The sequence below is a fragment of the Salminus brasiliensis genome, chromosome 2, assembly GCF_030463535.1.
Source record: "Salminus brasiliensis chromosome 2, fSalBra1.hap2, whole genome shotgun sequence".
In the NCBI taxonomy this organism is placed as follows: domain Eukaryota; kingdom Metazoa; phylum Chordata; class Actinopteri; order Characiformes; family Bryconidae; genus Salminus; species Salminus brasiliensis.
In genome coordinates this window covers 36425661-36447948 of record NC_132879.1, presented here as the reverse complement: position 1 = coordinate 36447948, position 22288 = coordinate 36425661, and the positions used below count along the sequence as shown (strand labels likewise).

Genomic DNA, 22288 nt, shown 5'->3' with positions numbered 1-22288 from the left:
TGGCGTTGAAGAGCAGCCCCGTTAGCGCCCCCCTGCGGGGAGGAGGCGGAGGCGAGAAGGAGACGCGCTCTTCCTACAGTAAATAACCAGAGAGCGCGCGCGCGCCCCCGTCAGACTTCGCCATTTTGAATCGAAAATATGACCGATTTCTTCTCGACTCGCATGTGAGCTCTTGAGTCCACCGAACCTGGCAGCTGTATGACCCGGTCCAGTTCACAGAGTGAGACGTCCAGCACAGCATGCGCTGTCCTCTGGAGAGATAGCCGCTTCTCGAGGGTCGGCGGCGGGAGAGAAATCGCCTGAGCAGCGTTAGAGCGCTGGGGAAGCGGAGCGGAGCGGAGCAGAGCAGAGCGGAGCAGAGCGCAGCGCTGTGCTGTTTCACGGGCAAAACACCTCGGTTCCTCCGCGCTACGCAGGCACTTAACACCACACCGAGCTAAGAGGTACCCAAGTTTGTGCAGCGTCGAAGCGCAGTGGAGCTCGCCTTTGCCCGCAGGCTCACCCGCTAGTAGCTTCCTAGCCAGACTCAGACTTCTGCCTTCTCGTTTCACCCTGTGAGGAAATAGTTCAGAGCAGCGCGGCTGAAAGTCGAGTTTTGCCGAGGAGACTCGGTCTGCTAAAGGCTAAGTTAGCGCTAGCTAACACACTTCTGCAACGGCGTCGGAAACATGACGAAAACTAGTGTTCACCTCTAGACTCTCTCACAAACACTTAGCGCCTTCAGAGGAAAACATCTCGGTCTAGTTCGTGATAAATGGAGTTGGGGAATGGGTTAATTATTGCCGTCTTAATCTGTTGTTCCTAAAGTTGGAAAAGGGCTAGCCTAGCCTAGCTCACCTTAGCGCAGCTAACGCTAGCTAGCTAACGGTCGGGTTCTTGCTCGATGAGGCCTCGCACAAGTTCAACATGTATCCATTCCAAGTTTGACTGAATTAAAGCTTTATTCAGGGCAAATGTCATTTCTAGTGCTTATTAAACGTTTCTGTGATGAACTCAGACGGGTGTGTTGATGGTTGGAAGTGAATTGGTGCGCTGTCTGTACCTCAGAAAGCTAGCTAGTTGTTTAGCGCGTCTTGCAGATGGTTGGTGTTGTTTTTTGAACTTGGTCGGCGGTTCCTCAGACCTTGCTCAGAAGACTAGCTAGCTAGTTAGATACACCGTCCTGCAGTTGAAGCTAGCAGGTAAATGTCTTCCCGCTAGCGTGACAGAATGAGCCCGTGATCTCGGGATGAATAGTAGCTGGTATTTTTCAATGGTTTTTGTGGCACGTAAACAACTCGGTGAGGTCCAAGGCTCAGTGGAATTGCTGTGTATCAGTTTTCCCAAGTAAGCTGCCTCTGGACCCTGCTGAGTTGTGCAATAAATTGCTGCTTGTTTTGCTTGTAAGGGCTACCACAGCCTCTCGCTCAGCTTCTCAACATCTTCGCCCTGTTTAGGCCTGTGCCTTATGGCCTGTATTGTTTAAAATCACCGCTGCTCTGGTCTATTTTAGTTTTCTTTCCTGTTTAGAGTTAACAGTGGGGGCACTCGAGGGGTGGCTGTTGCAGTGAGCTGAGTGTTGTGATAATATTTGCAGGATGGACATTTCTGCATGTGTGGTGTATGCTGTCCACATAAAAGCAGGAAGCAGTTTTTTTTTTGTTTTGTTTTGTTTTTTGGTCACTTTTCCCAGCTGACTCTCTTTTTTCGTTTTTTTTTTCTGGCCTTCCACAGCTGTGTACCGATGAGAAGGCCTTGTCCACTTTCAAGCGTTGTTCCATTCATTTGTCATCACCAGGGTATTTAATGCTTAAGGAAACATGTACCAGCTGCCGTCTTGAGTGTGCCATATGTACATGAATTGTAGTAAGGGTTGAACGCATCCTTTGGCATAAATATCGTGTCAGATGGCGTGGTCCTTTTGCCTGCAAGAGATTTAGGCTAGCGTTGTTTTCACGTTTAGTGTTGTGGTGCACAAAATAAATGGAGTGTGTTCTGTAGCTTACATGCTGTATGCACCAGCACAGAGGAACTCTGTGTATGTGTGTGTGTGTGTTTACTGTTGGCAAGGAAGTGGCAGTGTGTAAGAGGAACATTTCTCAAATTGGTGTGTGTGCAAGCTGTAAATGTGGGATCTCTGCGCACAGACCTGATCAAGACCAATAGTGCATTCATATTTGTTTGCTCTCTCTTTTTCTCCTTCTCTATGTCTCACCCCTGGTCTCCCAGTGTCCTTCTAAGGCGTGTGTTCTAAGGAGGCCCTGGTGGGAAGTGGACCCCATGCTGATTAATGCCAGGCCCCTCTGTGCTCTCTGCGTTCTGCCACTCAAATGCCTGTGTGCTTGTGGAGAAGGTGTAATTAAGGATTCACTAATTTCATCTGCTGGTAAATCACTTAAAAAAGTCAAAAATGAAATTCTTGAATGAATGATGAATGAAGCCCAAGAATTATGTAATTGTGTGGTTTTGTTTTTTGTTTGGTTGGTTTTGTCGATTGAATGAAGCACATATTGCCTCAAGAATGGATTTTCAGTGCCATGTGTGATGAACTACAGGATCAGTAGAATAGTGCTGCATGTCAAGGACATAAAATGCAACATGCAATAAAGCTTTTGAATAATACTAAATTAATGTTCAAATTTATGGTCAATATTAGCTATGTATCTCAAAAAATCGATCAGCTATGTATCATTACTGGCAGATTTTCAGCCAAACTCTGTAATAAGCCGATGTGTCTAATTTAGTCGATCCTGTGAACTAATCAGATCGTGTTTGTGAGTTGGATCACAGCGGGTTTGTGTGAGACTTCTCTGCAACAGGATGCTGCAGGTCGTTTGTGCAACCTCTAGATGGAACTATAGAGTTTGCACATGGCTGCAGAAGCTCATTTGAGCCAGTGTTGTACTCCACTCTTACTGCTGTTTTCGTCAGTCTAGGGTTTTCACTCAAATAGTTGTAGAATATGCAGAATAAAACTAATGCACCTCATGGAGTAAGCCATATTGAGACCACAGAAGGTCTGCTGTCACTGCTGAAAAAAGTCTTTTTGGAAACACTGCAGATGACAAGTTAACATACAGTGCAGTCAATGCTATTGATTTATTTATACTAAAAGTAAAAGAGGTAATTCTTAAATTTTAGCAACTGAATAAGCTAGGACATGTCATTTTTAGTCTGATAATGAATTAACAGCTGTTATGAAAGTGGTTTAAGTTTATGTGGCTGAGTTAATTTACCCTACTGCATGGGTCACCAATCTTAGTCACAAAGGGTCAGTGTGGTTGTAGGTTTTCATTCAAACAAACAGGTGTACACATGGACTGTTTATGAAACCGAGGATTGCTGCCTTGATGCCTTGCTCATAAGTCAGTGCCTTAGATTGCAGTGTGGTGACATAGGTCTCGGTAGCTTAAACACAAAGGCAACAATGCATCCTGATGTTACCAAGACATCAACAGTCCGCTAGCAGTCTGCAGTTGTACTTGGTGTTCAAATGATCATAGAGCATTTTATGAGCCAGCTTACTTGGTCAGAATCAAATATATAGCATAGTACTGTACTTGTGCTAATCAAGCTTATTAAAAACTAAGAGCGCCGTAGAGGTATAAATGACCCTAAACTGACAATTATATGCATGTGTAAATATCTTCAAATTACTTTATTATTAATCACTTTTGAAATTGTAAAATGATTGGTTACATTTTTCAGATGGCTAATATGTTCATGTTTAAACCTGCTCATGCTCTATTTCCAGGTCTGTGCTTCCTCCTGCAGCCGCCACCATGTTCTGGAAGTTTGACCTGCATACCACCTCCCATATCGACCAGTTGCTGGACAGGGAGGACGTGACTCTGCGGGAGCTGATGGAGGAGGAAGACGTGTTGCAGGAGTGCAAGGCCCAGAACCGAAGACTGCTGCTCTTCCTTTCCCAGGAACACTGCATGCAGGAGTTAGTCAACCTCATCACTGAGGAGCCCTCTTCTGACCTGGAAGAAAAAACGCGCTTCAAGTAAGGCATTGTACAGCCTTGAAATAATTTACTGTTTGTGCAGCTTGTGAGGTGTAAAAATTGCACTGGAGAAAGAAAGAAGCCTATGATTCAAAGAAGAAAAATATAAATATTGTTTGTAATGTCTTCTTATTTTTGCACCTTCTGTTGTCCATGGAGTGCCATGGCAAAACCTTAAGTGTATGCCTTTGTATTGTGAATTGTAAGGTGTTGTTAGGTTCGTTACTCTGCTGTACAAGCCATTTTCCCCCAGAATGTTTTACAGATGTGATGTTTGCTTTTCTGGCTGCACCCCCTCCCCCCCAATTAAAAATTTGCCAAGTGTTCTTTCCATGAAATTCTGCATCCCTTTTCCTCCAACATTAGAGCTTTGAGGCCACAGAATTTGTTTTGTTCCCTTTGAAAACCTCTGACACTGAACTCTGTGGTGAGGATGAAGGCAGGGTTTTCTTTGGATGACCCTTTAATGATTCTTATATTTGTGCAGATGTTCCTGCACATTAGAACAAGGTACCACCACTCCAGAGTCTGCTAGGTCTTAAGGTCTTTTTCAGTCAAACGGAGGTTTAGATTTGCTTTTTCCAGTCCTGGTCTTACAGACCTCATCCTGACATCCACTGCTCCCGTTAACTGCCATTTCTTAATTACATTATGAACTTAGGAAACGACTTTGTTTAGCCTTTTCCTGCTTTGTCGATATCGGCAGCTCATGATCTGCTTGTTGGGATGAGATTTGAGAAGTAGTTATAAATCTTGAAATTTGCATCACATGACCTTTACTAACAATGATCGTGAACAAGTCGTAGCCCTAACAAGCTAGTCAACTTTAGAGACCTTAGTAAAATTAGCAAGAGCTTTTGCATCGTGCACAGAGTAAGAGTACTTTTAAAAGTGCACATTGTGTGGTCTCCTTTCAGAGCAGATGAAACTGAACATTGCAAGTTTAAAATAATTAATTCCTGAATTCAGTCAGTCAGTGGAGTGGACAGAGTGACGTATTCAGAAAGCACTCAGTCAGGACTTTGTGAAGAAAATGTCTTGGGAGGGTGCAAGAATGTTTTGTACTGTTGGCATTTTTATCAGCATAATTTAATTTGGGGTTTAAACCATGTAAATGCATATACTCAGCACTGTCTACAGAAAAAAAACATGCATGTCCACAACAGTGACTTTTTAGTTGAAGATGAAGGCATTTTTAATTCATGTAAGTAAATTGCTATGTGCAATTATATTCTGTATTTTTGAGGCTAACAGGCCACTCTGTTTTTAGAATTAACGTCTTAGACATTGCAGGGATGGTTGCAGGAACACATTGGTACCATTTGTTAGAATATTCTACTCCCTCTCCATTCAGTAATACTATGGCTTATAGTTAAAAAATCTGAATCAGTCTAAATGTGCATGAAAACACTCCTAAGACCATTTATTTGACTTGACTGTGCTCTCTGATATGTGGTTTTGTCTTCTCATCATGTGTGATTGCAGCTAAATAAGTGTTTACTTAGTCTGTGACTCGATTTAATCGATTTTCGTATATTTTACAATAAGGCAGGAAGATATGGTACGGAAGCCACATACATGCAGTACCATCTGCGCTACCTGGCCAGCTAACGCTACTCCCTGGCTCCAGTAATGCTGTATATTGCGTTGGTAGTTTGATAGGGTATGAATGTATGAAAAAAAGTGAATCCTGCTGTTAGACTAAACTTCCTTTGCAAGTTATATTTAAACACTGTGCCAGTCAGTTCACCTCCAGGGGTGGTCACTCAAATCATTGCGTACATTTGCACATGTTGTTTTTCATACAGGACACAGCAGGAAGTGTGGTGTTCTAAATGTAATGGCTTAGTTTAGTGTAATACTGCTTAGGACAGATTTTTCCAGGAAAGAATGTTTCATAATTTGGGAAGGTGCAGCTTTTGCTGATGCTTAAGGGAACACTGATTTTTCTTTAAATCATTTAGGTTTCCAAATATCGCCTGTGAACTCCTCACTTCCGATGTGTCCCTCATTAATGACAAGCTGGGTGGAGATGAATCTCTGCTGGAGAAGCTCTATGGTTTTCTTGAGCAAGACCCACCCCTTAACCCCCTACTGGCCTCCTTCTTCAGCAAGACCATTGGTAACCTGATAGCTCGCAAAACAGAGCAGGTAGGTGTTCAATACGTTTTGTATAAGTTACTTTTTAACTAGAAATAGTACTATTGTTTTGAAGTTCCAGTGTCTGAAAAATAACAAGATGTAACCATGCTGGATGTCTGGATCCTTGATCAAGTTGTTAGTTAGCCCAAAAATGCACAACTGGCCATGCTCTGTTGGGTTGGGTAGATCTCTCTCTCTTTCTCCTCACATCACTTTAGTGTAATTCTGTGCGGCACAGATGTCTACCCTGTGATGTTGCATTATGTAGTGACTTTGCTCTAAAATAACAGCTTTAGAATCATTTTGATGATACCCTGACTTGTAAGAGGGAGAACGGTGTCTTTTGAGGAGGTCATTCTGGCTTTATTTTGCGTCTCCATTTTGCCCCTAGAAACACAAGTGGTTTTCTACCTGCCACAGAACCTTGGTGACCGGTGGATAGGAAAGCATTATGTCTCTTATTGACCTGGTTTCATTGTAGAATGTCCACTCTAAAGTACTTTGAGCATTGTGTTTAATAGTAAATCTGTCTTCTTACTGTTTTTCTTCTTTCAGTACTTTTTCATTACTAAACTCACTTGTATCATCCAGTTAGCTACCCACAGCACACACTACTGGTTGTATTTGTGTACTAGTTGACTAGTCCATAAGCTTGCAGGAGCTATCAAAACAAAAGTGCTTCACAACTCACAAGTAGTGGCTAGCGTTTTTGTGATTACATGTATGTTCCCCCAGGTGATTTCCTTCCTAAGGAAAAAACACAACTTTATCAGTCTGGTGCTAAACCACATAGATGCATCAGCCATGATGGACCTACTCCTGCGCCTCATCAGTTGCGTGGAGCCGGCCCCTCTCAGACAAGAGGTTCTCAATGTAAGAGCATAAACACTGTATTAGGCTGGTCACATGTCTAGCTTTTCATTTTGTTTCTTATATTTTCTCTGATGTGTAAATGACCTGTACAATGGTTTCATAATTAGTAATTATTGAAATTTTAATACTACACAGTACATATAATTTGATTTTACATTACAGGAATCATCTCTAAGCACTTGTTAATGTGTGTGTTAGATTGTACGTTTAACAAGCATAATGCATTTTGTACTGTTTCTGCCTACACAATGCAGTGATGTGCATGACCAGTGTTGTTAATGTGCACTTCTCAGTGATGTGAAAGACTACATTGATTAATATAGAAGCGTATTACTTGTGGCAATGTGTGGTGTGAAATGTGCACAGAAGATTAAAGTTACCCATATTATCTGCTGAGATTTTAAACCATGTAATGCTTTAAATCAAATACAAATGGTGTCAGGTGCTTTGGTGAGTAAAAACATTGACATGTCGAAGCAAATAACGTTTATAGCACTACATATATAGAAACCTAGTCACTTTGGTAATTAATTTATAAAAGGTTGTCTGCTTGAATTGCACATCTTCTATATTGTGGTTTTGTAGTTGTTGCTGTGGCAAGGATGTTTAGATTCAACCTTATTTTAACTGTTTACAACAGTTTCTCCTGTCCAGTTTCCTTCTGACCTGTTGTTAGGCAATTACATATTACATAAGTTTTTGGCGGAGGTGATTGGAGCACAGTCTCACTAAATCACACTTCTCCTCTCCCTCTTTTCTGGATCACCTACTGCTTTTATTGTTTGTTTGGTTTTTGTTTTGTTTTGTTTTTTAATGGGGGGCGGGGGGCTGCTGAATGCACTTGGTGATGCCAAAATTAAACTTGGTGAACTTAAAGTGACCTCTTAAGCATCTGGTTCCAGTGTTTTGCCTTTTGAAGAAAAGCTTAATGTGGCATGGGCCCAGAGCTTAAAGAAGGATGTTCTGTCTACAGTGGCTGAATGAGGAGCGGCTGATCCAGAGGCTGACTGAGCTCATGCACACAGGGAGAGATGAAGAGGTGAGACGATTACTGGTTTACTTCTTATCTGGATTGATATAAGTTTTGTTTTGTGGGTTTTTTTTCTGTGTGTGGGTTTTTTTTTGGGGATCTTCAGATATTACATAAGGAATACTTTCTGTAGTATTGCATTTTAAACTGAAACCCAGTAAATGCATTCTGTTATAGTCATTATGTTTCATCACTAAATATTTTAAATGTGTCTTGTTTGCTGCAGAGACAATCGAATGCGTCCCAGACTCTTTGCGACATCATTCGTCTCAGTAGAGACCAGGCCAATCAGATGCCAGAGACTATGGAGCCGGACCCTTTACTGGCAGTCCTAGAGTCGTAAGTTTGTTTGTCGGTTTCCAAGAATAATGGAAACCGACAAAAAAATTAAGCTGTAAAATCACTGTGCAGAAGTGAACTATTGTTATATTTGAACACATGGTATTTATGGAGCTCCCTAATGTTTAAAAAGAATGTTACCTATTTAACAGCATTTGTTTTGTTTTTTTTTCTTCTATCACCAATTCCATCACCAGCTCACCTGATTTAACATTGACTTCCAGCAACTTTGATTGATTTAGCATTGATTGACCAAAACAGATGTTGAATTTATAAATAATACTATAAATACTGTAATATTGTAATAATATTGTACTATAAATAATATTGGGCTTCCCCAGTAGAGCTTTGAAAGTGTTTTATTGACCACAGCAACGCACGTAAAACACTTTTATTTATGTATTGTATTTACACACATACAGTATTTGCTAATTAAATGAAGAAGCACTTCACAAATAAGGAGGTTTTTTATTTTAATCCCAGGACCTTAAAACTATTTCAGAGTACTGAATATATGTACACAAAATGTTTAATTGTTTTAATTGTACATCTACTATTTCAGCCAATGCAGATTGTTATTGATAATATCGATCAGGCAGAATGTTGATTCATTGAAAAGTAATAATGAAATCCCAGGCACTGTGTTATAAAGCAAGTATAGCATTACAGGTTTATTTCTTTATTTATATTTAGAGAAGAGAATGTGGCGCAGCTTTTGAAAAGCATGTTTGAGGGGGAGAAGAGTGAAGCTTCTGTTGTCAATGGAACTCAAGTGCTTCTTACATTACTGGAGTCAAGGAGGTCAGGGTAAGTGATACAACCAGCATTAGTCCACATTAAACACTGACAGCACCTTTCTACATGTCTTCTCTTTATTTACATTAGTTCGCTCCCTCATACTACCAGGTGGAAAAAATGGGGACTTTGTTGTTCTGTTTCAGGCTGGAGGGTCTAATGGAATTGTATTCTCAGGGATGTGAAAGGTCTTACACTGTCAGTGGCAGTATTTTACGTGCTATTGAGCCTCATCTGAAAGACTTCCAGCAACTCCTACTGGACCCTCCTAAGGTACTTGGGGTATTGTGCATTATCTTCATAAAGTGTATGTATTTCAAAGCAAGTTGGGTTTTAATGTTCAGAACTAAGGCGCTAAGTAATGTTTCCATTGTGCATTTGGATTTTGCATTATGAAATTGTGGTTCTTTCTGGACTGTCCACTGTTTTTAAATCTCTTAAAAGAACATCCACTTTATTCCTGTGTATTTCCCATATGGTATTGAGCAGAAAAGTGCAATACTCACAACCGTTGGCGTTCTGGAGCAACCGCTGGGGAACGCCCGCCTTCATGTGGCCAGACTGGTGGCCTCCCTGCTGCAGACCAGCGACCACAGCATCTGCCAGGAGCTCTGCAGGCTCAACATCATGGACCTGCTGCTGGTGAGGGTTAAGCATTTCCTTTGTAGCCACTTCACAACACAAGACCTTGTTTCTGTTTGTTATATAATGAAGTCTGCTGTAGTCTCATTTTGTATTTATCCCACGCTACTCCTTCCTAACTTGGTATACAGTGATCTTTCATGCAAAATTCAGTTAGTGACATGTGACTCCTTTTGAAAAGAGGCTGTGGTGTTTGTGAGACTTTCTTTTGAGGAAAATGTAATGCTATTTTAAAAAAGTACTTACTTGCATTTTTCCCTTTCTGCTTACAGGATTTATTCTTTAAATACACCTGGAATAACTTCTTGCACTTCCAAGTGGAGCTTTGTGTGGCATCAATTCTAAACCACTCTGCTCACACTGGTCTCCAGACCCCAACTCTTCAGAATCATGATGAGAAGCCTGATCCAGGCTCAGACAGCCAAAAAGAGGAGGGGACTTCAGGTCAGAATAGCAGCACAGACCCAGCACATTCACCCATCCAAGATGCCTTGGTGGTAAATGTAAGTAACTGCATTTTTTTTTTTTTTTTTTTTTTTTTTTTTTTTTTTTTTTTTTTGGGACAACTGGTAAATATAGACTAGTGACCTGTTTGTCTTATAACAATCCTTTCTTTTAATAATATTTGGATAACAGTAAACGAGTATAACCTTACATGTAAAAAGTATGTATAGTATGGAGTAGGGGTGGGAGTAAAAAGATTCTTAAATGCATTCCAATTACGACACGTCGATTCACAAATGTAAAAAAATTCTAAATGTTAATTGGTAACATAATGTTGACAGAATGCAAAAGGAAGTGCAGTGCCCGGACAGTCTGTGGCATGCACATTACAGACACAAGGTGGAGAAGCTTTCCACTGAATACAGAAGAAAATCCTTGGCAATAAAGAGTTTGTAATTCTCTTCAACCTTTCCAATGTGGGTGGAAGCGTTCACACATTGTTTGCTCGATGGTCTTCTAAGTACAACCAGGCGAAGCGAATTGCAAACTCTTTTGCAACTCTTATTGCCATAGGTTTGCGTCCGTATTTATACGTTGAGAACCAGAGCTTTGATGCTGTTAGCATACTTTTGAATTAAAACACAGAATCCTGTCTCAAAGGTACTTTACTGGGTTGGATAGCTGTAATGTGATGCATGGATATCCATTGCAGCAGAGTCTTTAGGCACTATAAATGCGTATTTCATCATCGCTAGCATCTCATTTGCTCTAAAATAAGAGCAATGAATGAGAGCCACACAGCTGCAGATCTGGCTGAGCTGTTAAAGAGTGTAACAGAGGAACAGCAGATCACAGAGAGATTTAGATTTAGTGAATGATAACGCTGGGCAAATTCCTACATGTGAAATGCTATGCCCACATGCTAAATCTGGCCCCTCTGCAAGCGCTCAAGTTGTCCACTGTGTCAAAGCTACTAGGGAGGGTGAGACATACTAGGTCTGCAAAATCTTCCAGTTGACTGGCCACAACACTTCCACTTTGTTTAACTCTCTGAGCCTAAGGACACTTTTCAGTTTTTAAATTCCTAAAATAAAACCCCTGTTTTATATCAAATGCTCAATATCTCAATCTTAGCTCTCTCTGTACCAAGACCACATGTGATCTAGAGAATTGTGTAAATAGATACTCTGACCTTATATCTAAAAAACTGAAGTTGTATTTCTTGTGAAAATTTGTATTTACCCATGTGGAAGAAAACAATCCATGTATAATTAAAAAAAAGTGTTTATTGCATCACTCTGAATTAAAATTGAATTGTGAGATGCCTAGGTATTCCCACCCTATCGTTTATCAAAATATTTTTGATAAATAAATTGGGTAGAATTATTGTACTGTTGTCATTTTTCTCTTTCAATATTTGATTATCTTCATTTATATATATACAAATATATATATATTTGTTTTCCAGCTTATCCAGCAGTGCCGCTTAGTGCAAAGGATCCTGGATGCCTGGGAGGAGAACGACAAAATTCAGTACGAGTTGCATGAATCACCATAGTAATTTTTATTAACCCCCTTCCACTCCTGTTGTGTATTAATTGTGTACTTGTCTGTAGGGCTGAAGGTGGCACCAGGAGAGGAAACATGGGCCATCTGACTAGAATTGCCAACACTGTGGTTCAGAACCTGGAGAAGGGACAGGTGCAGTCTCAAATTAGTGATCTTATTAAAGGTAGGTTTACATACGTGTACATGTGTTGCAAGACTTGATTCATCTGTATAAATCACACCTTTTGATACTTAGTTGCTCATCTTTATAGACAGTGACAGAATTGGTCATTTTGTCTTTGTACTGCACCACAATAGTTTTGAAAAGAAGCAATTGAAGTGTATACTTTCAGCTTTAATTCAAGGAATTTAACAATATTGTATGAATCATTCTGGACGTAGTTTGTTTTATTTATTTATTTATTTATTTGTATTTATCAACATAGTTCTTCCATTTGCACTAAATCAAAGAAACTTCAAGATCTTTCAATTTAGTGCCAGAAAAAAAGGCATACATTGGTGAGCTTAGCAATGTCAATGTTAAAGAGCTGGAAGATCATGAAAGATAACTAAAGTAGATGATCACAGAATTGTTTCTTTAGTTAAAAAAACTAAACTAACAAGTCAACAACACAGTCTCAAGGGTGTAAGCCTATCATATACAATCAAGAGACACCTTTATGAATTTAAATGCTAAGGGTGCAAGGTGCAAACCACTGGTAACATTCAAGAACAGGAAGGCCAGATTAGACTGACACCTAGCCTGCTTCTTTGAACAGAAAGAAACCAAGATTAAAATGATTGTGGCGAAGAAAAATAAGGGGTTTATTCTTTAAAGCCTTCGACATCATCTGTCAAATGTGCTGGAGCACTGGTATGACGAGGGCTGCTAGTGGAACTGGGTCACTGTTTGCTGGTGATGTGACTGCCAATAGAAATAGCAGGAAGAATTTTGAAGTGTACAGAGCTGTACCTTCTGCTCAGATTTAGTCAAATGCTGCAATACTGACGATTCCTCACTGTACAGATGGATAATGACCAAAACCTTACTGCAAAAGCAATGCAAGAACATCTTAATGCTAAGAAATGTTCTTGTGTGGCCCGTTTAGTCACCTGACCTCAACCCAACTGATCAGCTGTTCTCTTACTGAAGACAAAATCGAATTCAGAAAGACCCACAAACAAGCGGCAACTAAAAGCAGCTGCAGTAAAGCTTTAGCAAAGCATCTTAAAAGAGGAAAAACTACACTTTTTGTTGGCTGTTTTGATATTTTAGGCAATCATAAACTGCAAAAGATTTGCATACAGGTATTTAAAATAATTATTAGATTTTTTTTTGTTTGTTTTTACTTTTAAACTTTTAAAATGGAGAAACATATTAAAAATGGCTGTGATTCTTAAATAGTTCATTAAACCGATTCAGTTATAGCTAAAAGTCTGCACTTAAATCATATATTGATAAAGATGATCCACAAAATAGTGTTGTGACCAATTTTATTTTTGGTTATTTGCAGAACTGCCTGAGGACTGCAGAGGGCGTTGGGAGAGTTTTGTTGGACAAACTCTGAGAGAAACAAACAGGAGAAACACTGTGGACTTGGTAAAAACACACACAAACATGCTTACATAATTTACCCTAAAAGACAACTGTTTCCAAGTTCACTTTACAAGCCGTACTTCCGAAATATATATAATTTTTTCCCAGATCTTTTTGTGATGGTTCACTTGTGTTTAATTGATTTAAGTGATGCATCACACAACTGCCCTGAAACAACCTCTGGGCAGAACAAATCGGCTGCTATAGCCTTTCAGTCATTTTACTACTGTTGTCTTGTGTGGTTATAGGTGAGCACGCATAACCTGCATTCTTCAAGTGAGGATGATGACATGGAGAGCCCCTTCCCCAATGATCTATCTATCCAACAGGTAAACCAGTCAGTGTGTCTTTTGTTTTTGTTTGGTTGTTTTGTTTTTTTAAATAAAGTTATTGACCAGTATTTCTTTTGTTTCTGAGAACCATGTGATTTGGAATGTCATAAGAATTTTGTATAACTGACCGTTCAAGCTATTTTCTTTGTTTCCTGTTTCCCATTCATCATTTTCATATTTTCCTTCTAGGCATTCTCTGAATATCAGATCCAACAGATGACCGCCAACTTTGTAGATCAGTTTGGCTTTAATGATGAAGAGTTCAGTGAACATGATGAAAACATCAAGTAAGTTTTTTTTTTTTGTTTGTTTGTTTTTTTTCAAAAACATGAGCATTAATACAGAGATGGGTTCTTGTTTACTACTATTATTTATTTTTCAGTGCTACTTTTGATCGCATTGCTGAGATTAACTTCAATATAGATGCGGATGATAACAGTGTAAGTGTCTGGATGAATGTGTCAAACATGCATATGTTCAGTTCTTGATGACCTGTGTTTAGTGTGATTGAAAATGCAATTGTAATTGTAGGCCAATGCTGCTGCTTTCGAGGCATGTTGTAAAGAGAGAATACAGCAGTTTGATGACTGTGAAGAGGAAGAAGACATTTGGGAGGATAAAGAGATAAACTATGCAACTCAAGTGAAATCTCGATCTAGGTAATTCATTATTGTTCTAAAAATAAGTTAATTCAAATTATAGGTAAAGTTAATGCAAATTATATATTCATCTACTGGAAAACATGTATACCCAAGATTTAGATGGCTAATCTTGTTTGTACGGTCTCCCAGGTTTGGGGTGTCTTTGTCCTCAGACAGCTCACCTAAGGGTCCTGTGAGAAACGGGCAGAGGGGCCGCGGGTCGGCCTCAGAGGAGGAGGAAGATGAGGAAGGAGCCGTTCAGCCCTCCACAGAAACAGCAACCAGCAAGGGGTCACCACAGACTCCACAGAGTAAGTCTTTCTCAAAGCCTTTCCCCTGCAAATGCGTTCGTTATGAAGCATGCTTTTGCTGCTGAGCTATCATGGGCACTTCTCAGACTTCAGGTTGCACTAATTCCACATCCAGTTCTGAGCACAAAGGGCAGTACTTATGTTTCTGTCTGTATGGTGTAGATCCTGGCTGGACAGCGAGTTTTGGTGAGGCAGAGGATGGCTCCTCAAGTGCCTGGACCTCTGGCTCCGAGCAGGGAAACGAGGAGCAGCGAGGCAGTGGTTGGGCCACTTTCACAGAGTTTCAGCCTTTCTGCAGGTAACCTATTCTAGTAACAGGGTCTGGTTCTACAGTGCATAATGAGTTTTGGCTCTTGATATAAACAATTCAGTATTATCTCTAAACCCTCAGTTTTCACATTAAAATGCTTCCAGACTGTTTTTGTTTTGTGCAAGATTACAGTTTTTGTTTGGGTAACATTAGAGGCTTTGTTAACTAAAAACAGATTTGTTGTTAAAGGCACAAAAAGAAATGAGCATGAAAATAAATAAAGCAAGAAATGCATACCAAATCAGTAACTACTGAATATCTGTCCCCCCAGCTCAGAGTCCACTAATTCAGAGAGTCAACCAGAAAAGAATCAAGAAAAGAAATGTAAGCATTTAAGTTTTTTTTTTTTTCCCCCTGTGTCTTTAAAAAGTTGGTTAGTAATTGTTAATAACGGAAGCTCCTCTCCAGGCACAGGGGAGTGGGAAGTGTGTGGAGGTCGGAAGGCTCCTCTCGTAGCTTCAGACAGCAGCTCTTCTGGAGGCTCTGACAGTGAAGAAGAAATGGGCAATGACAAGACTGAGGGCTCTCCCAAAGCACCTACTAATCAGAGAGATGCAACCCCGAGGTACAGCAATATAAAAACTATACCAGTGTATTATAAGCATTTTATAATTTAAAGAAAAAACCTCCTGATCCTGCTGTTTTCGGTAGCTTGTTGTTAGTCTGCTAAACTAACTTGCCTTCTTGTGGCCTTGTAGTGAGGTGCCTGCTGCGGCTATGGAGAAGCTCACTATTGCAGACGGGCCCCCGAAGGTCACAGAGTCAGCAACACCTACAGATGCTGAGGCACCCAAAGGAGATTCAGAAAACACCACTGTGACAGACAAGAGGTATGGGTCATTTGAAAACCTCTTTAAAATGTGCAAGTCTACCTAAATGTTTTCAATTCCTGTGCAGAACAGCACTGCATAGTTAAGTGTACTTGTTTGTATTGGCTAGCTCTGCTGATACTCACTATACTAACTGGATGAGGGATGTACTCTTGAGAGGGTTTAGTGGTATTTAGTCTTTATTCTGCTTCCCCCACATAGTGTGTTAGTTTTACATATTGTACAAATTCGAGCCAGATACAATGTAAAGATTATTCGAAAAAAAAAATTCGAGCCAGATACAATGTAATGTAATATATATATATATATATATATATATATATATATGACAAAATAAACATCAGATGGGTTCTGTAAAGAGCGACTTTTAGCTCCGCCTATAATGGGGTTCTGCAGCTGTGAGTAAAGTATGTATTACCGACTAGCAGTTGAATGAGGGTCCTGTGACCTTGCAAAAATCTGCAACATCTGCAAAAATTATGATAAACATGATCTGACGAGCTCTCAGGTTCAGCAAAATAATCAGCCGATCATGTTTTTTGGCTGAAAATCATCCGATACCGATACATAGCCAATCGATCCTCCCATCTATCCAGTACACTGTTTTACTTACTGCATCTGATGTTTTTTGTTTTTGTTTTTTTCTGTACCGTACAAATGTCAGAATAGAATTGAACTTAACAAGGCTGTATTAATGTTTGTGAATAAATGTAATTTCTTGTCATGCAATACAATTTTTTTTTTCTTCTTTTTTTTTTTGTCCCCAGAGTTGATGCTCCCTCTGAAATCACACCTAATGGACCGATCTGAAGGCTTTTAATTCAAAGTCAGACAAAAGCCTGGTCAAACCCACTTTTGCCGCTTCCATTCTTAACCCCCAAAACCTCAATACCACTTTTGGTGTTAAAAATAAATGATGCTGCCATGTTTATTGGACCTGGATACTGCCAATCAGCACCCGCCAATGCAGGAAGAGGAGGCGAGGGGCACGTAACACAAACCAGTAACCAGAACAGTGCTCAGAGGAGTTAGTCTTTTTAATCCTTTTAACTTTGTATGAAATATGCACAGTTTTAATGTAGCAGTGATCTTTCAGTTACTGGATCATTAAGGATTCTTCTGTGGATTTATTTTTTCCCCTCCTAATTCATTTTCGAGCTTTCACATAAAAGCAGACCGTTGAAACTTGGATATAAAGATGTTCACATAGGAAAGCACAGGTTGATGAATCCTTAGTAAATCCTGGTAATTATGCCTCAACAGGTCCTAAATCAAACCCAAACATTGCTTAAAAAGCACTTATGCAAGCATTCACTGTATATTTAAGCACAACTTAAAAGTATTATTTAATTTTTTGTCTTTATTGAATAGTGCCCCATGTTTTATTTTTTGTTTGTTTGTTTTTTGATTTTTTGGTTGTTTTTTTTTTTAATTAATTTTTTTTCCCCCCTCTCTAAAAAAAAAAAAAAAAATCTAATCTAGCGGATTCCAACAGATATTTGAATGTTTTCAAGTGCTTTGTGGTGGTTTATTTTTTTTTGAAGGGGTTCTGGGTCAATATTCCAACTTTGAAATGGTGTCACTGCTTTTCCTTATTGTGTGCAATAATGAAATTTGAAATTTTGCTGTTTTATTTAAATTTTGAACCATTTGATAACCTAGCATTGATAGTGAAGCCTTTTTTTTGCATGCAGAGCATTATAAATCAGCATATAACAAACATGTGGTTTCTGTTGGCATCCTTTCTAGGCTTTCTGCTTGCATTGAATTGAGTCTTTCCGCGCCCTCCCCCCTATAATCGTCAGGTTCTCTGTCCATATGTACATTCTCTAAATGTTTACCTAGCACATTGGTGTGTCTACTGAAAAAGCCCTTCTTTAAGGCTACAACATTTAGCCTTAAGTTACAGCGCTATCTATTATAGAAAGGAAAGGAGTTTTGCCCCAGCCCCCCACCCCCTCCATTGCGCTGTATTTATTTTTTGCCTTCGTCCATTATGTGAATAACTTCTCCCATCTTCCTGTATGTTCACAGCCAGTGTACCTTTCAACTACAACTATTTTTCCTACCACAGGCAGGCACAAGACAACAGTTGGAATGGTCCAAAGTACATGATACTTTCTTTGATCTCCACAAGGACAATGCTGTGTACCCTAAGAACAGACTGGTGTTAAAGCAATTACTCAATTTGATTCTCTCCACAGAATCTGTCCACCGCTGTAGTGTGCTCAGTTGTGTTAGTGCTTTGCAATGGCCATCATTTTTTTCAGGAACTTTTGGCTTGTTTGGTTCATCATATCTCAATGAAGTTTTAAGATGGTACCAAATCCATTGGATTACAGAATAGGGATTTTGCATTATTTATTTTTGCACTTAACAAGGTGTGTTTAATGTGGAAACCTGTGCACCTTTAATGCAGTGTAACAGTCATTGTAAGCTCTTAAGTTCTCTGCCTCGGGCCTATGAAGCCTCAGTCGACTCTTTCTATATCTGACGTTTTCAATAGGTTGATTTCCAAAGCCAAAAGTATGTGATGCCTTCTTTTCTTTTACTGTATACTGTTCTAAAGAATCTTATTTTTCACTTTAACCAACATTTATTTTACATATTGTAGAGATTCTAATTTATGTGATCTTCAGCAACCAAAATACTGCTTTCTGTTCAATTCTGTTCCCGTGTCTGGACTGGTTCTGTGTGTAGATAGCGTTTTTTCGACCCACAGTATATATTGGTCTTCACAACACAGGCTTCACCGCCATGTGATAATCCATAAAACACGTTTTTTCTCTGAAGTGTACCAGGTTCATGAATTTCTTTTGAAGGCTGCAGTAAATAAGTTTCAATCGGCTCATTCCATCTAAAGATCAGATTCTGAGGTTCTGTGCCAAGTTATTTGCACCTAGCTCAGTGTTTCTCAATCCTGGACCTGTAATAGCAATGCCCGCCTGCTGTAATGTAATGTGATTTTTCCCTTTTACTCTAACATGTTTTTTCCCATTATTTTAAAGCCAGTTGCGATAGCCTTGATTATTTGAATAACATGTTGAAGAATGTTAAACAGTAAACCAGCCAAAGGTCAACCCCAAGGCCAGGATAAGGAACTAGTGCCATTGTTCATAACCATTACTGCATCATCCTTGTTCAGTGTAAACATTTAGTTGTGGCACTAGTAAAGCTGTTGGCATATAGAATGCATGTGAGACTTCTCAGTATTTCACTGCTTAATTACTGCAGCTTTCAGTGGCTTTTATTTCGCTGATGCTTTAGGATTATTCTACAACTTTAAATCAGCCCTCTTTCTAGTTATGTCTTAAGGGTGGTAACAGTATCTACCCTAGAGTCATCCTAACCGTACTTCTATAGTTTCCCAGCTACAACAGGACTTTTTCCGCTGACCTTAAGAACACCCTGCTGCAGTTTTTGGGAAGGACAGAAAAGGATTGACTTGAGAAAGTATGATGCTGATGCTGGCTATGCACATTATTTCTAAAGCCACAAACTATAATTGATTATATCCAAAAGAAGAAGAAAAGAAAAAAAAAAAAAACATTGGTGTTGACCTCTGTGTAGACTGGGTCTATACATGGCAGTGTTAATGACAACTGTATCTATATTTTGTTAGATTTCTTAGATTTGTTTCATAAAATTATGTTCAGTATCAAAAAATGTAATAAATCTGTTGTCATGAAAGTTGAATTTGCTATCCCATCCGAAAGAAAAGGGCTTGTATGTTCGGCCCAGTTTAAGTTGTGCTGGAGAGAGACCGGTCTTATATGGGGCTATCACACCTTTACAACCGTATAGACACAACTTGTGCAATAATATGGAGTTGATGGGTTGTCCTGCTTATTCAACAGCCTTTTAACTGCAGTGGTCATCAACTCTCCTTCCTGCAGGCCTCGCCTAACAAATCCAACCTCCCTCATTCAGCTTCACATGGGTTTGTGAAGGGGGTGGGTGCTTAGGGTTGCAGCTAAAGTATGCAGGAAGGCACACCTCCAGGTGTAGGGCTGCTGACCATTGTTTAAGTGGGTGATTTGTGCCAGTGCACATGAATCCTGCCCTTAAAAGCACTGTATAGGTGGTAGAAGTGTACTGGGAACTAGGAACAAAAAAACGGCGACTGATTGGTGAGCCGGAAAGACGAGGGCCCACAGTTCTCCACCACAGAGCCGGCCCAAGGCATACTCAAATTGCGCGGCTGCTTAGGGCTCCGACGCCACCAGGGGGCCCCCAAGAGCACCAAGATAGCATGATAAAATTTTTTTATTAAATAAATATTTTAAATAAAAAATAAATTATTTAAATAAATAAAAAATAACATTGAATAATAAAACGAAAAGGTATTATTTAATTTTTATGTTGATTTACTTTCATAGTCGTCACATCAACACTAGGTTAATCAATTCTTGCGGTTGGCTGCTGCCACTGGTGGGCTAATGCAGATGGGCACCGCTAGGATGGTGGGATAAAGGCCCAGGTGCTTCAGCGTATTGCACAATATCGCTCCTTATGAAATGATGAAGCATCTGGTGCTGAGGTGGTGGTATGGGGGGGGCCCATAAAGGCTCGGTCTGGCTCTGCTCCACCATCATGAACCAGGAGTGTTAATCTTAAACAGAAGAGGAATCTGATGCTCGAGCAGCACTCCTACTTGTGTTTACCTGGGAATGTTTCAGACCACCGCTCTGTAAACATTAGGGGTTTCCTTCTTCTTCCACTAAATTCTGCTCATGAAAGTCTTGCTAATTAGCTGAGACAGGTAGACATTTGGAAAGACGCCCCACCTCTCCCGCGATTTGATAGCTGCTCCCTTACGCCCGCAAATTCCACACAACATCCGGGAACTCTGTGTATCGGCCTCGCTCGCAAGGGCTACTGAACAAACCAGAGACCAATCAGTGCTCTCTGTGGGCGGGCTTTATAATCAACCGCTCTCCTTCAACGTGCCTCAGTCCGGTTTAGCGTCCTGCAGCTAGCAGTGTTCGGAACAGGTAATGACCCGCTGCCCCCGTCCATAGGGTCAAAGTTATGACAGTGTTGCTGCTCTGTCTACAAGAGTGAGTTTTCTGTTGCCCACGGGGGTTAAATGACTGTAAAAGACAAGCTGAGGTGTCATTCTTTCATTAGCATAGCTAATGTTACATGCTAACTAGCTAGCTGTGCTGCTCCATCCATGTCCTTCGTAGTGAGTGTGATGAACTCCTTATAAACTTTCTTAGTTATAATCAAATACAATAGTACATATTTTCTGCATATAGCCTCGCAGCATGCTTTACAGATAAATCACCAAAAGCATAACAAAAAATTAAAATGATACACCTCATATATACCTTTTTCAAACAAGGCCGCTGCAGTTTGGTGTGTGAAACAGCGGTCGAGGGACCACCACTGTCTAATATTATTATATAATACATTAGAGCCAGAAAATCCCCAAATGCTCCTTTGTTGTGTTCCTCGAGGCTTAATTCAGGAGGTAGCTGACTGCTGAAATCATGTACATAAATACATTAGTATAGATAGTATCAGTGAAGGTTATATACAGGGCTTGCATTTGCCCTCCATGGCTTATTTATTTATTTATATAATGTTTTTATGCCCAAATATGATGTAAAATAGGTAATGGCACCAGACATGTAGGCCAAGAACTGTGAATAGGGAAATACTGGGCGTACATACTGTAACACCTTGTGGCCAACTGGACTAATCCTGCTTGGATTTTGTAATGGCAGATTGCATTTCAGTAGCCTTGCTCAACAGGGGTGGGGAACTCCTGATCCTGGAGTACCGGATTCTTGCAGTTTTTTTTCCCCTTCTCAACCACACCTGATTCAGCGAACTCCCTAATTGCCAGGTTGAGTAGGTGTGCTGGAGCAGGGAAATCAGCACTGTGCTGGACTCCAGCTCTCTATCCACACAGTTTAAGCAAACAGCTTTCTGTGCTTTCCCTCTTTAACACATCCACGTCAACCCAGGACGGCCTTGTTCTTTTGCTGATTAATTGGATGGCAGATGTTGGGAGCAGGAAGAACATTCAAATATAGTCAGGTCAGATAACAGAGGGCACTTGAGGGTACGTGACGACTGAGTTATGGCATGCGTGCAAGAGCACAGATTAAAGCTCACGTGCAGTGAATGGCTACCAGAGGACCTGTATTCAAGGCACAGATGTCACCGACCCTTCTCTTGGATGTCTGTCTTACTGCAGACATTGACCCCAACACTAAAAGTCAAATCTAAACTCTAAAGTGAAGCTTGGCTGCTCTAGATTTTTATTTTGTGGGTTTCTGTCAGCAACACACCTGTGTTCCAGGTGACAATGTGCTTAAAAATAACCAGATGAGCTGAGGTGGGTGTATCGAGGCAGGCAGTTGGGTAAACTGATTAAAAAGTTGTGGTTAGTGGTGTATGCTAGAATTGTGCTAATTCCTGCATAGTACTTTGCAACAGCACAACACAATCAAGA

The 22288-nt window shown here is 40.1% G+C and overlaps 1 protein-coding gene across 4 annotated transcripts; it reads left to right on the top strand.

Moving 5' to 3' along the window:
* The first annotated feature begins 91 nt into the window (after positions 1-91).
* ppp6r2a (protein phosphatase 6, regulatory subunit 2a) lies at positions 92-18614 on the top strand. 4 transcript variants are annotated; one of them, XM_072672545.1, is made up of 24 exons: positions 92-443; positions 2209-2365; positions 3754-3988; positions 5953-6139; positions 6866-7003; positions 7977-8042; positions 8260-8372; positions 9066-9179; positions 9314-9440; positions 9657-9809; positions 10082-10312; positions 11722-11786; positions 11870-11985; positions 13316-13401; positions 13647-13727; positions 13920-14017; positions 14113-14170; positions 14262-14389; positions 14522-14682; positions 14845-14980; positions 15264-15316; positions 15401-15557; positions 15691-15822; positions 16590-18614. In XM_072672545.1, exons 2-24 carry the CDS (start codon positions 2260-2262, stop codon positions 16630-16632), a joined length of 2784 nt encoding a protein of 927 aa, XP_072528646.1. In that variant the 5' UTR covers positions 92-443; positions 2209-2259; the 3' UTR covers positions 16633-18614. The 4 variants fall into 4 exon arrangements, with proteins under 4 accessions (XP_072528646.1, XP_072528649.1, XP_072528648.1 ...); XM_072672548.1 differs by lacking the exon at positions 2209-2365; XM_072672547.1 differs by lacking the exon at positions 2209-2365 and having other exon boundaries at positions 3734-3988.
* Positions 18615-22288: the final 3674 nt, after the last annotated feature.

Bases quoted from the DNA above. Each gene is read 5' to 3' on its own strand.
- ppp6r2a (XM_072672545.1), top strand. From the start codon at position 2,260: ATGCTGATTAATGCCAGGCCCCTCTGTGCTCTCTGCGTTCTGCCACTC. The intron at 3,989-5,952 runs GTAAGGCATTGT...TAAATCATTTAG, and splicing joins GAAGAAAAAACGCGCTTCAA to GTTTCCAAATATCGCCTGTG. The intron at 8,043-8,259 runs GTGAGACGATTA...TGTTTGCTGCAG, and splicing joins ACACAGGGAGAGATGAAGAG to AGACAATCGAATGCGTCCCA.